Raw genomic sequence first — 14,654 nt, 5'->3', positions numbered from 1 at the left:
TCAAAATAAATTGATTTTTTTATTTTTAGTTTTTGGCTTGATTAATAATGTTGAATACACGCACAATATAATGGAGTTCCTACTGGTTCACCCCCCCCCCCCCCTTTTTGGATTCTTCTGACAATCTGTGATGAAATAGGAAAATAGGGTATTGATCTGACTGTAACTGGTAGTCAATTATTTAACTATAAAGCCAGTTTAAGAAGATCACCCCCCCAGTTTATGTTTCATGTTCTTTCAATATTTCCTAATTTATACCTTCCCTGCATTATTTGCTTCTACTTCTCTTCCATCGTCCCATGGAGGAAGGAAGAAAATTCAGCATCTCTTCTCCTTAAGCTCAAATTCTTGTTTCCATTTGTACTTTTTTTGCGATAAAAATTAACAAAGATGCTCTTTACTATTCGTCACGACTGAAATTCACATTTCAAGTAAAAAACGTTTTTGCGTGTCATGCTGAAGTAAGTATCCTCGCCATAAATTAGAAAGATTTAATAAGAAGATTAATCACAAGTAAAACTTTTATCATGAATTGCAGTTTTTACTGTATTACGTTGTTTACTTGCTTAAATGAAAAGCTGGCTTATCTCCCCCTGCTTTACAGCAACTCCCGCTGTTATCAATAGCAGATCGAGAAAATACGATAAAACTTGGTGATTTTGTTTGATCATTTTTTGTGAGGATACTTACTTCAACATGACATGGAAGGACATCATCTTTTTTTTTTTTTACTCGAAATGCAAATTTAAGTTATAACTAATAGTTATATAGCAGTAAAAAAAAAAAAAAAAAAAATGGTCAACCTCTTAGGTAATCGAGCAAACATTTTGAGACCCCTCCCCTTCTCATCTGCACACACGTTTTCTATTGTGCTACCATAAGCACTTTATCAAAAGAAAAAGTAGATTATACTGTTTGTTTATCCCAAGAGAACAGATGAGTTCACTTATCAAGATTGATGAAAAAAAAAAAAAAAAAAGTCGTTTTCATTTTTTCTTACTAAAATGTATGACAATGGCACTTTGTTTAGAATAAAAGCATCATCGATAATAATTCTATGTTCCAACCATATCGTTACTCTTGCAAGTGCGAGAGCTGTCCGTTCGACAAACTGTGTGCCGTCAACCATCGAAGGTTGCGCTTCAATATATGTTAAAATCTAAGACATGTGCATAGTCTGAATTGTCAACTTTTCAAAATGATCAGAAATTCCTTGTTCTGTCATTTTGGTAAATGCATCGGCTCCATCTTGTTTGTTTTTTGCTTTTTTAATTAATTTTTTTTTTATCACACCTGTTTGTAATCCTCGCCCCGAAGAACTGTGGCACTCCAAGCATGCAAAGGACTTGTAGGAAAGACTTTGATCGGTAGGTCCCACACCATTGTTTCCACGTCTAAAGTTGGTGAACCCTGCCACATTGTACAGCCGTCGGGTTTCACAGATTTTTCCTTGTGTAAAACATCGTTCACAACAGTAACAAATTCAAAATGTAACCGCCATCGCAAACAAACTGGAAAAAAAAAAAAAAAAAAAGAAACATAATTAACAATGTCATCATTGAATTTTGAACAACAAAACAAAACGTAAGAAAATAAAGAATTACAGAAAATAATCCAAAATATACAGAGACATAAAAGAAGCAAATAGACACACCACAAAAATAATTCATGTTTAAAGTTTCTGTTTCCTTTTTGTCAACGGCCAACACTTGGATCTGTACAAAGCAAAAGTAAAACTTTGAAACATTAAAAGTTATACTAATTGACATTTTTTGAGTTTCAGATATCAATCAATACTTAAGTATCAGTTGTGATGATCAATCAAAACTGAAAAAAGCTGTGCCTATTTAAAAGTGTTTAATATGGTTTTATTTTTTGTGTAATTAAGTAAAAACATTTTTTTCTTGTGCGATTAAAAACTCATTTTTTTTGCGTCCGGTGGGAGGATTAGGCTCAGGGTTAATTCCTACAATTGACAAGAGTTGCTTTCTTAGAGTTTTGATATCTGCAATGGAGTAATGAAAATTTCAGTCATCATAACAATACAACTTGGTATTGGATATCAATCTGTTCAGTTTGAATAAAAAAAAAATAGAAAGCATTACTTTTGGAATGCCCTTTGTGTATGTATATATATATATGTATGTATGTGTGTGTGTGGAAAAACATTCTTGGTCTGGGTGACAGGTGTAATAAACGTGACTGTGAGGATAATAAGTACTCCAATTTTTCTATATTCATGACTAAACAGAGATAAAATATTGAATTGGATTAACTGATAACACTGACCAATAGTCATATATATATATATATATATATAATAAAAATTACAATTAAATTTACCAAAATGATCCAAGATGGTAAAATTAAAATATATTATAAATATTAAAGAATTAATATTTATAAAATTATCTCAGCCAGATGTAAAAGCTCGATAAAACCAAATAGGAAATAGAGCTTATAATACGAGCAAACAGTTAATAAAACATATTAAAAAACACTTTGAAACGAGTTAAAAACATATTTAATCTGAAAAGGAGACACTAGATAAGTGGATAGTCCTTAATCCGCGGAGTTTCGAAGAAATACTTTCCTTCTCATCAGAGGGTAGGAATTAGCAAAATGCGGGATCGGATTTTGCATGCAAAAGTATTTGATGAAACAACAAGTAAGTCAAAGATCTTACTTGAAAACAAAAAAAGTAAAGCAGAGGGAATATGGTGAAGAAAATGGTGATTACACATGAATGGATAGTCTGGTGGAAGATAAATAATCCAGTGACGATAAAATCCAAATGTATAACTTCAAGAAAGTTAAAAGAATTTGCACAAGTAAAATCCAAGAAAATCCTGTAATTGGAAGAAGATGGTCCATAATAGTCCAAAGGCAGAAATCCATGGAATAATTCACAAAAATGTGTACAAGGAAAAAAGAAAAGATTCCAATAATATTAATAAAAGAAAAATAAGATATGCTTTTCACTCTACTTCCGAGACATAAATATAAATAAGATCAGGGAAGAAAAAGCGAAGAGAGGAAAAAAAAAAAGTATATATATATATATATATATATATATATATATTTAAATAAGGGAGTAGTCACCAACAATGTTTATTTTTTAACATTATTTTATTATTCCGTGTCTTGGTTTTTCATTGAGAATTATGTTTGGATCATTGTAATAATGTTTTTAAGTCATTGAAATCGTTTTTACGCGCGTTTCAGACATTCTGTGAAGCGTCCTCGTCAGAAATTATTTTCAAATGTGTTGGAGATGTAAAAATGGCAATTTTCGTAGTTCATTTGAAGTGTTTCCAAGGAGTGGAGGCTTGTAAGTGTTTATTATTCATTGGTATGTTCAATTTTTATTACTCTTTTATTGGGCTTGTGCAGGCCGCTGACCTGGTTGTAGTCACTCTCTCTTTCTGCTAGTGTTTTTTTCTTTTCCTTTAGGGTGGGGTAGGGTGTGTGTGTGTTTGCTTTTATTGGTTTGAGAATGTGTATATTGTTTTATAGTATTATGAGGTTATTTGCTTCCTTAGGAAGGCGACTGTGGTCCGAGGTGAGGTCGTTACTAATGTGTACGTGTGAGGAGGGGGGGCAGCTCTTCTGAAATAAGGGTAGGGGTGCTTTCATTCTATTTTGATATTTATTTTTTGGATTCTTGGATTTTAGTATTGTGATTTTTCGTTTTAGTCTTTTCGGGTATTCCTTATATTATGTATATATATATATATATATATTATATATATATATATATATATATATATATATATATATATATATATATATATAAAATGAACGAAATCATTATGTTCAGAAAGCTAGGTGCTTATTTACATTAGTCATCTTTTAAACCAACACATTTCGGGCGAAAATATTACATACTTATGTGTCACGTCAAAATTAGCATAAATTCTAAAAATCACGGAAAATGATTTGGTAGAAAAATATTTACAAATAAAAATAGAATTTATCGAATTATTGAGTTTTATTGAATAAGTTTTATTGAATAAGAACCCTATTCGACAGAGAAAACAGAAGAACAGATTTCAATAGACACCAGTTTGACATTGACTGTCGCACACAGCCTTTGTAAACAAATATAAAATAACAGATATGTTTGGAATTTCGCAACCAAGATTTATTTTTTATGTAGAGGGAGTTTTTTTTTTTTTTTAATATTTACAAAATCTTTTGATAAAACTATTCAAACCAAAGAGTGCATTCTTATATATATATATATATATATATATATATATATATACACACACACACACAGATTTTGTTGTTGATTTTTTAAGCAATATTATGGTTAGCATCTCCACCTTGGAGATGCTTTTTTAAAAAAAAATTTTTTTTAAAGAAGATCGCCCATTTTTTATTTGGACGTAAACAAATAATATTTATTTCTTAAAACAGTAATCTACATACATACATGTTTGGGGTCCTACCCCTCTTCAGCATAGCTTGACTGTTATTAGGAATCAAACTCAGGACCTTATATATTACAGTTCAGCGTCTTAATCCATTACGCTATGAAGCCATAGACAATTTTACTGTTTAATTTTTATCATTTCTATATTTACGTAGATTTTGTTGTTGATTTTTTTAAAACGATATTAAGGTTAGCATCTCCACCTTATAAATAAATAAGAAAACTTATACATACACACACAAAACTTTTTAATAAAACTAAACCAAATGCAAGGTAAGTTTAAACAAAATACATTTAAATGGATGTTTTTTTTTGTTTTTTGTTTTTTAAATAAAATTATCAATATTAATTGCCTCATTTCGGGGAACTTGTTCTTCCTAAAATGGGACACTAGATTGAAATAGCAAATTTTTCCTTCTATAAAAAATAAAATGCCAGCCATTACAAAGTTTGGTTTAAATAGTTTTATTAAAAAGTTTTGGGTTAAAATGCGATAAAGTACCAACTAAAGACTTATCTTTTATAAGTTTATTTTTTGAGAATTTATACAAATTTGGCCATGACACACAAGTTTTTAATAACGTTTTCACCTAAAATGCGTTGGTTTAAAAAAAATCAATAATGTCAATTTACATCAAAAGTTATTTTGGTCAATAAAATAGGCAAACATTTGACTATAAGATGAATAAGTCGATTTGAAATGATTTTTTTTGTATAGTTTCTATACTTTAGCAATCAGCAAATATGAAGATAAGCATCTCCAGTACAATTCAAAACTCACCAATGTCAGAAATGAATCCAGGCGTCACCGTGAGAGGAACAGGGATACTTATATGAGTCCTTTGTGTGTGCAAACACATTTCTTGATGTTTGGCATACACAGTAACGGCAGTCGGTTGGTTGGGTTTCCGACGACATTCTTCGGATACAGTTTCTTCACTTTGTAGAGAGACACTAAACTAAAAATCAAAACAAAGAAAGATTATACAGTAAGATTTCGCTTATCAATCAAATTTTAATGATGAAAAACAAAATAAATAAATAAAAAAATGGAATAATATAAGGTTTTTATCTAAAAGTTATCCCTATATTAAAAAAAACAAAAATAAAAACAATCTGTATGATGTATGTACCTGTGACGAAACGAAGAGATCATATTCCAGAAATCAACTAAATTGATCAAGTAGTTTTATTTTTCAATAAGAAAATCATATTTTATAAGTATTTGAGAAGAAATTGTCTCACCCACCATTTTGATAAAAAAATGTCAACAAAGGGAGATAACAATTCACACTAGATTTATTAATCGCTTAAAAATGCTTTTCTTTATAAAAATTAAACTACTTTATCAAGTTATGTGATTTTTTGGTATATGATATTTTAGTTTGGTCACTCATGCATACATCATACAGACTTTTCTTTGTTTGTTTTTATTATAGAGGCAATTCTGGGCAAAAACCAAATATAATTTATGGTCTCAATTAGTTTTAGAAAAGTAACATAGAATAAGTCAGTAATGGTTAGAAAGTTAGTCTTTACTTATTGACATCACCATAATTTTTAGGCTACAAAAAATGGTGACAATAGGGAGACTTGTTTGTTTTAAGTTTATTTTGTGGAAATAATACATGAAGATCTAATAAGAAAGCTGACCCATGAAGATTATGTGGTAATCCTTTGAGCTGTTGAGATTGGAGCAAGGGGTTTCCTTGCAGGCTCCCTATATCAACTTTTAAGCCATCTTAGAATTAAAGGCTGAAAAGCAATCATGGTCAGTTAATGCTTCATAGAGATAACTGAACAAAATGCAATGTGGCGCTGGGCAAAAAGGAATACTGTCTGATATGGTAACAAGTATTTACAGTGTGGTTATCTCTGTGAGTGGATTTATTCATTTATTTAATATTTTTTATTAATTTATGTATTTTTTATTTTAAATTATTTTTTAATTGTTTTATTTTATTTATTTTTTTTCTTTTCTTTATTCTTTTTGATTTGAATGCATCTTAACGAATATGTTAAACACAGCCTTTGCACATTTAAGCAACATGCACAAAGCTGTTGCTCGTAACAGGAAACACTAAATTATTAAACATTTTTATTGGGTTGAGCAGTTCATTCAAATGCAATTCAGATAATTGGACCTCACATCAGTGAGCAGGGGGGGGGGTATGCGAACAAGCCATAGAGAGGAAGGCCCTGAAATGATGAATATTCTCTCCTTACTACTCGATATTATCTGGAGAATGAAATGAAATACCCCATGGAAAAAAAAAAGATGATTATATACAAGTATACTAGAAAATAAATCGAGAAGAGGAAGGCCCTGAAATGGCACAATTTCTCTACTGATAACCGACATTAACTGGCAACTGAAATGGATTATTTCACAAGTTAAAACAGATGAAAAACATTATATACAAGCCTACAAGGTAAGCTGTTTCTTTCAAAGAAATATCTTCTGTTGTTCGTTTGCTTCATGGTGAGTTTCTGCTATTTTTAATCTAGTATCAGGGACATCAATAGTAAATGGAAAAAATGATAACCACAAAGCCTACAGCCTGTGTGCATGTAGAGGGAGAGGTATGAGATTTGATGGGTGTAGACAGCAATGCAAAATATGTTTTTCCTAACTAACTCTAATCAGTTTCAGCCAAGTCAAAATTGGGAGAAAAAAAAGTGTGCATGTGGGGGAAAGAAAACAGGAAATTATGCCCTGGTGTAAAAGAGAAAAAAAAAATTGGTAGGGAGATAGGCTCGAACCTGAAGCCTTGGGGCGAATAGACTGACAACTTACCATGAAGCTACGCGGGCAGAGAAGTGAGGAAGAGTGAAATTCAACATTTAAAAAAGCAGGTGGTTAAATGAACATGAACGTGTGGTTTTCTACGTCAAACATCACACCATAGTAGTAGAGAAAATGAAATCACAGTGCGAATTTTGTAACATAATAAGATTTAGACAACTTCATTTCGTAAATTGGACATATTATAATCTAGACAGTATATAAAAAGTTGTAACATTTAGTGACATCTCCGAGTGCCCCCTCCCCCAAAGCCTTTGGCGGACATACAAAAAAAAAATACAGACACACACATTTTCGCTTTTATATCATAGATGAATCAAAAGTCATCAAACTCTCCAAAACTTCACAGAAAAAAAAACATGATTATAGAAAAGTCTACGAATATATATATAGCATAATCATATTGACACACCAGTTCCTGTCAGATCAATAAAGTTAAGCAACGCTAAGCCTGGTCATTACTAAAATGGGTGACCAATTTGAGAATTTCAGGCACTGTATGTAGGAGGACGTAGACACCTCCCTACAAGAGTTGCAAAAACTTAACGTCATCAAATCCCCTAAACGGAGATATAAATGTGACTGGGGACAGTTTGTGAATTTCATACTCCCATGGAACTTAGGTATGATACCATGTACTTTTAGGTCATCCATTACCCCCGACTTTACCCGATCATGCTTTAAGAAGTTAATTGCTAATCATCTCTACTGGGGAATGCTGCCAAGGCTGCTCAAGCATTTTTTGTGAGCCAAAATGCACCCAGTACCTTTTCAATCCGCATCTTCTGACTATGTTACATCTTTTTAACATCGTTTTTTAAATTATTTTTATATATCTTATAGTCTATATAAATCTATATAATAATATTATAAGGTATTTAATGTTTGTATGTACGTTCTCAGCTTTCACACATTTACAAAGAAAAAAAAATTGACATCAACTGGTCAGTGAGCATCGCGAGTTATGATTAATCTAATGCTGCTAAGATAAAAATATTCTGCCTGTACTCATTTTAAAATGAATTGTGCCAAAACCCAATTATGCTACTCCATAGACTAAAAACAGTAAAATTTTAAATAAATACATTTAAAAAAGACATTCATTTTATTAATTTGAAGAATTTGTAGCTGACTGCTATTTTTATTGTAAGAAAACAGAACATTTGTTTTAATTAAAAGAATTAAACTGCTACAACTTTCAATAAATAAATAAATAAATAAAGACATATTTGTTTTATTTATTTAAAGAAAAATTCTTATAGCGTACATATTTGTGACTGAAAGAAAATGTACACCAAAATTCAAGTAAATTGATCAGATAATTTAATCAACGATCTCTCAATACCATTTTGTAAATAATTTGTGGAACAAGGGAGATAATCGTGAATAATTAAAACTTTTACAAGATTTAACAAAGAACATGGGGAGAGGAGAGATGAGAAAAATTTATTACTGGTTAACTACATCTTAAAATACCTCTTGTACATCATAATGGCTATGAAATACCATTAATCACTTATAAATAATTTTTGCTATAAAAATAAAACTACTTGATCAATTCATTTGATATTTAATGTACAATATTTTATTTCCGTCACAGATAAGTACATCATAAAAAAATTTTCTTTATTTTTGTTTTTTTCTTGGGGAAGAGGGTAAAACCCCCACCGAATATTTAGTTTACAATGACAATTATTTTTACGGAATAAGAAAGCCATTTTTTTTTCTCAATCAGATTGACCCTCAACAAACACTTATTTTTAAAGGAATATTATTATTAGTACAGGTTGATGTGAAAAAAAAATTGTAGAATTGCCGTAAAGTACTGTTAGTTTATTCCTCACATAAGTCCAATTATAGACTTACAGCCTTTTATCCCTCTCCAGCATCTTTGTTTTCTCAGTTAATAATCCACAACTTCAAGCAAGGGAGATCACTCTAAGAACTTAACATAACAGAACATTTTACTCAATACAAAGGCAGAAAACTTAACAAGTACAACTAGCAATCTTCTTTTTCTACAATCTTCTATAATATAAATCTCACCTCAAGACGTCAGATTTTCTTTCACTTTCTTTTTCTGCCTTTGCATCAGGGCTCGAGCCTGCCTGCTTGGCTACTACCACTTTTTTTTTTTTTTTTTTGCTCAACACACACCTCCAAACACCCGGGCAACACTGGGCACCCAGGCTAGTCTATTATATAAATCTCAAACACCAGTTTGTGTGTTTATGCGCATATCTGCTAAAAAATTTTGGCATACGTATCGGACTGGGTCGAAACTGGTACTAACTGAAAGAGCGCTGTCTTGGTTGAATAATATGTGAAAATTAGAAAAACGGTCAATTATTTCCTATAGAAATAAACATTTAAAACAAGGGAGGGTTGGAAAAAATCATTCCTTTTTAAACGACTTTGACAAGTACGCATGCACGTCAGGCATTCTTTCTTAAATTGGTTAAAATAAAATTAAAAGCGGCGTTATTTTGCTGACAACGTTGTGGGGCAGTGGTTAACGAGGTTGGGTCATAAGCTTTTAGTTTTCATGTTCGAGCCCACATAATGGTGGCTTTTTTTTTTTTTTTTTAGACAACGTTAAAAGCTTTTTGTTTGACATAACATTTTTCTTATTTTGAGGCCTACATAATGTGATTTTTTTTATTTTTAACTAATCATTTTTATAAAGGTTATTTGGCTTAGTTTTTTTTTTATAATCGATTTATTTTCATTTTGTTTTCGTAATGACACATAACGGTGGTCTTTTTTCTTTTTTATTTTAAACAGGGTTGTTTTGTAATTTTAAAAACAATAAAAGAAAGTTTAAACATTTGGGTTACGTAATGACTTTAAATTTTATTTTTCATTTTTTAATAACGGTTATTTCGCTTGAAACAAATGTACCTCTTTTTCTGCCCGATTACATTTTTCTGTTTCTATCTGTTCTTTCATTTTCGAGTTAGTAGCGGTGTCCACAGGTACTTGCTGCTATTTTCATTTTTTTTTTTTTTTTAAGGGGTTGGTTATTTTTTTGTTTGTTTATTTTTTTGCGTCCGCATGGGCACTTGCTCGATTGAAACAAAACTTTTTTTTTTAGGGCTGGGTTGCTCAATAGCTTTACTACGCCACCTCTCCACACCCAGGCAACGCCGGGTACCCCTGCTAGTTATTCAATAAATCCAAGATTAACTGATGAGATTAAGAAACACCTGTAGTAATAATGATAATGTAGAACTGAGCAGAAAATAAAAAGCCTAAACTCACCTGGACAGATGGAACAGTTCCATACGAGAAGTCGAACACTCCATTGATATCTTCTCCAAGTTTATAAGCACTTTTGAAAAGGTAGAAACGAGCAACTTTTCCTCGACTATTTGTTATGTTATAAAAATCTAAAAATAGAAAAATTATTAAAAATTAGATGAAAGTTAATCAAGTCATTAAACTTCAGACAATAATAAAACAAAAACACCTAAAGCCTTAAGTTAAAAGAATTAATAATTAAAAAAACAAAAATATTCTTTTTAAATTATGCCTATGTTTGAGACTATGTAGGGATGTTTAAAAATGTGTGTATATATATATATAAATAATGGCGGCATTCCAAAAGTAATGCTTCTCTTTTTTTTTTTTTTTTGCAAGAATGGATGAGAGGCAATTGCAAATTGTATTGTTATGATGACTGAACTTATGCATTCATGACCATAAAGTTACATCTCTCTGTTGCAGATATTGGTGGCATGAGACTCTTAAGAAAGCAATCTCTGATGGACAGGCATCAGAAGACCAGATGCATCATTGAATTCCTAGTAAAAATGCTTTGAAAATAGTGACTATGTAGAAAATAAAATTTAATGGTACCCCTCCCGTCTTTATAGCTCTTGTTAAAAAAAAAAAATTTAAAAAAAAAGGAAAAAAGAGGCTTTACTTTTGGAACTACCCCCATATGTGTGTCGATATATATATATAAAACAAAGTTGTCCATGTGTTGTGGCATCACAGTTGAACTAAGAACTAAACTAACCAGATTTTGAATCAGCACGTTCGATCCAATGTTCTTACTGAATTGAGTCTATTTATTTATTTATTTGTTTATTTGTGGACTGTTATCCTCATCTACATAGTTGTTGTTTCACAATGTTTCGGCCAACTATTCCTCTGGCCTTCGTCAGTCCGCAAATAAATAAATAAATATACAAATTACTCATCTCAAAGAATTCCAATAATAAAGTAATGTGTTTATTGAGGTCAGAAATTATTTAACATTTTTTTTTAACTCAATATTCAAAATTAAAAGTATGTAAAAATTATCTTAAAAACAAATATTCCACATTTTTAGCACTCTCTTTCCAAGCCAAATAAACATAATTTGGAACCTTTTTATTATCAGTAACAAAAATAAACAGATTTTTTTTCAGAATTTTTTGAGATGAGGATTGAAAAAATTCATAGCGTAAAAGATAAATGGAAAGAAAATCTTTTGCATTTTATTCATTTAGATGATATTGTTTGGTCATAAAATTATAAATTGAACTAAACCATTATAAATGTTGCTATAGTATTGTTGTTTGAGTCTATTTATAAAATTGTTAGATGTAAATAGCTTTTAAACTTACAATACCTAAGGATTTGCTAATAATTTTAAAGTTGGAAATTACTTTCTATTTGAAAGTTTAAAGACTTTCAAATTTTGAAAGATCAAGTAACTCATTTTGTTGAATAGTATTCTAGGCAACGCCAGAATCATTGCTGGTTGTGCACACACACACACACACGGAGCTGGATACACACACGTAAATATTGTGGAAATCTTCAAACCAAGAAATGTCATCAAAAGTCATAACAATTGAAAGAGGGCAGAAGCTTTGAAATCAATGTTCTTCAACTGACAAGTTTTGAAAACAGTCATATTGAAATTGGACGAATTTAATAAGGGCCAGTGGAATGTGGTATGGAAAAACGAAATTTCTTTCTATAGTTTTTGTAAATAAAAACAAATGCCAGCCAAGGAATAAGTCAGTCAGAGAGAAGATGGGCACCGAGACGACCAGTTGTCATTTTGTGTCACCCACACCACTTCACCACACCTCATCTCTCTTTCTCTCTCCATAGCACATTGCAAAAAAAATTGAAAATAAATTGTCATTCTTTTTTTATAAACTTACATCAAGCATTTTTTTGTGAAATAATTGTCTTATATACATTTGTCAAAAACTTGAAACTCTATTTAACAGATTAAATAGACAAAATGGTTAAAAAACCCCAAAGAACTACAGCATAACGTAACAATTTTTTCATCAACAAGATTTAAATTCTGTCTTGTTTACAAGGAAACCAAAATGCATTCTGTTGGATTTTATTACATATTTAAATTATCTTTTTAATAAGATTTTCAAATTTTTGTTTCATTTTTTTGTTAATGCATTTTCGATTTTAACCAATATTAAATTAATAGAAAATAATTGAATATGTAATTATCAAAGTTATACTGATGTGAGAAATATACACATATGAAATTGCCTTAATTTTATTAATGTAGAATAATTTACATAAATTTACAGTGCTTGTGCATTGTAATTGGATATAAAAAAATCCATTTTAAGTAAAAACACATAATTACATGTTGAAATTAGTAAAAGAAAACTCCAAAAATTATGAAAAATGATAGACTAGAAAAATAATTGCAAGTAAAAAAGATTTACTGAATAATGCAGTTTTCAAATAACTGCAAACTTTCTTCTTTTGTGACTTATTCCAAACTAGGCTGGGTGCCTGGCGTTGCCCAGATGTTTGGAGGTGTGTGTTGAGCAAAAAAAGTGGTGGTAGGCGGGCAGGCTTGAACCCATACCGCGAAGGAGGAAAAGAACATGAAAAAAAAAAAAAAGAAAAAAAAAGTGATGTCTTTGCCGTTGCGTCCATCGCCAAACTGGAAGTGGTGTAGGTTTAAATTAAGGCTAGTCAATTGAAAAGAGGAAATGACTTTTGAAAATATCAGTGAAAAAAGCTATCCCTCCCTGTATAAAAATGCCCAGTTGAGGGTGAAGGAATTAATGTTTTTAGCCAATTTTTCAATATTTGTCGTCTGAAGGGTCAAGCTTCAAAATGATACTGATCATTTGAAAATGTATCGCTTCTGTTGAAAGTTTTAGGTAGACATACAAACATACATACATTTAAACAGACAGATGAGATTTATATTATAGACTAGTAGGGGGTACCCGGCGTTGCCTGGGTGTTTGTAGGTGTGTGTGCTCGGGTGGGGGTAAAGGGTGTTAATCAAAACATAAGAATAAGCAAAGTAAAAAAAAAGTAACGTAAGGCAAATGAACGATGTTAAATACAAAAATGGGAAAAACAAAAAAAGACACGAAACAGAAAAACGAACGATTCGAATCCAAAACATTTAGATAATGAGGCAGTGCTTTAAGCAACTGAGCTAAGACAATGTCGACGAAATTATGTCACTTTTTTAAATATTCAAAGTAAATCATGTTCCGACATCGCATGATGCATGCGTAGAAGCGAACTTGTCATGAGAGGACGGTTTTTGCTGACCCCTCCCTGTAGAAAACTGATTTTAGGGTGAAGAAATTAATGTTTTTGGCCAATTTTTCGATATTTGTCGGGCGAAGGTTGGAACTTTAAAATGATACTAATCTGGCAAAAATCCGTGACTCGTGTCGAAAGTTTTTGCGAGACATACAAACAAACATACATACATACATTTTCACTTTTATATATATAGACTAGCGAGGGGTACCTGGTGTTGCCCGGGTGTTTGGAGGTGTGTGTGGAAACTCCGGGGTTGGGGGGGGGTTAAAAAAAGAAAAAATGTTTTGGTAGGTAAGTATGAGGATCGAACCCGAACCGTTGAGGCAAAGTTGTAAATTAAAGTGTGAAAAAAAAAGTGCGACGTTAACCATTGCCCCACCACAAGATGCTAATGGAAACCCGTTTGAATTTATTTAATTACTTCGATTTGGCAGGTGCCCGTTTTAATGAGTTAATGAGGTCAAGTTTGACTGCGGGATTTTTATTTTCCCAAGATGTTATAGGAAAAAGACTAACCCACATGTGGCGAGCGACAAATGTTGAATATTTATCTTCCCGAAATCGAGCAAATTAAATAGACAGGCGAGCTTCGTTGTTAACTGTGAGATATTACGATTTATATGTGATATATAAAGTTTTAAAAAGTTGTGAACCGACCGACCGCTTCTCTGAAAAAAGCCTTTTGTAGACATACAGAAAAAGCGAACACACATACATATGTGACCTTGGGACGTGGTCTTACACGTCCTTAACCCTCGATCGCGGCCCAGTTATGATCTGCACCCTGGTCGGTACAGTTATGATATGTCGACTGGGCAACCAGGTCTGCCAACCGTTAGTATGTCGCGTCACCCAGTGAGT

General features: G+C 31.5%; 1 protein-coding gene across 2 annotated transcripts in view; it reads right to left on the bottom strand.

Annotated features, from left to right (window-relative positions):
* Positions 1-441: 441 nt before the first annotated feature.
* Positions 442-14,654, bottom strand: part of LOC145268243 (RAB6A-GEF complex partner protein 2-like) — a 64,101-nt gene continuing 49,888 nt past the window's right edge. Inside the window, exons 7-9 of one of the 2 annotated variants that reach the window (XM_080123572.1) lie at positions 10,506-10,633; positions 5,220-5,397; positions 442-1,511 (exon numbers count right to left, since the gene is read on the bottom strand). In XM_080123572.1, the coding sequence (XP_079979698.1) occupies positions 1,288-1,511; positions 5,220-5,397; positions 10,506-10,633 (530 nt within the window). In that variant the 3' untranslated portion in view covers positions 442-1,287. The remainder of the gene's footprint in view (positions 1,512-5,219; positions 5,398-10,505; positions 10,634-14,654) is intronic. The other variant, XM_080123581.1, reaches the window with a different exon arrangement.

The sequence above is a fragment of the Euprymna scolopes genome, chromosome 4, assembly GCF_053919585.1.
Source record: "Euprymna scolopes isolate OS-2025 chromosome 4, ASM5391958v1, whole genome shotgun sequence".
Lineage (NCBI taxonomy): Eukaryota > Metazoa > Mollusca > Cephalopoda > Sepiida > Sepiolidae > Euprymna > Euprymna scolopes.
The sequence above is the reverse complement of the archived record's forward strand: the minus strand, read 5'-3'. Positions and strand labels throughout refer to the sequence as shown.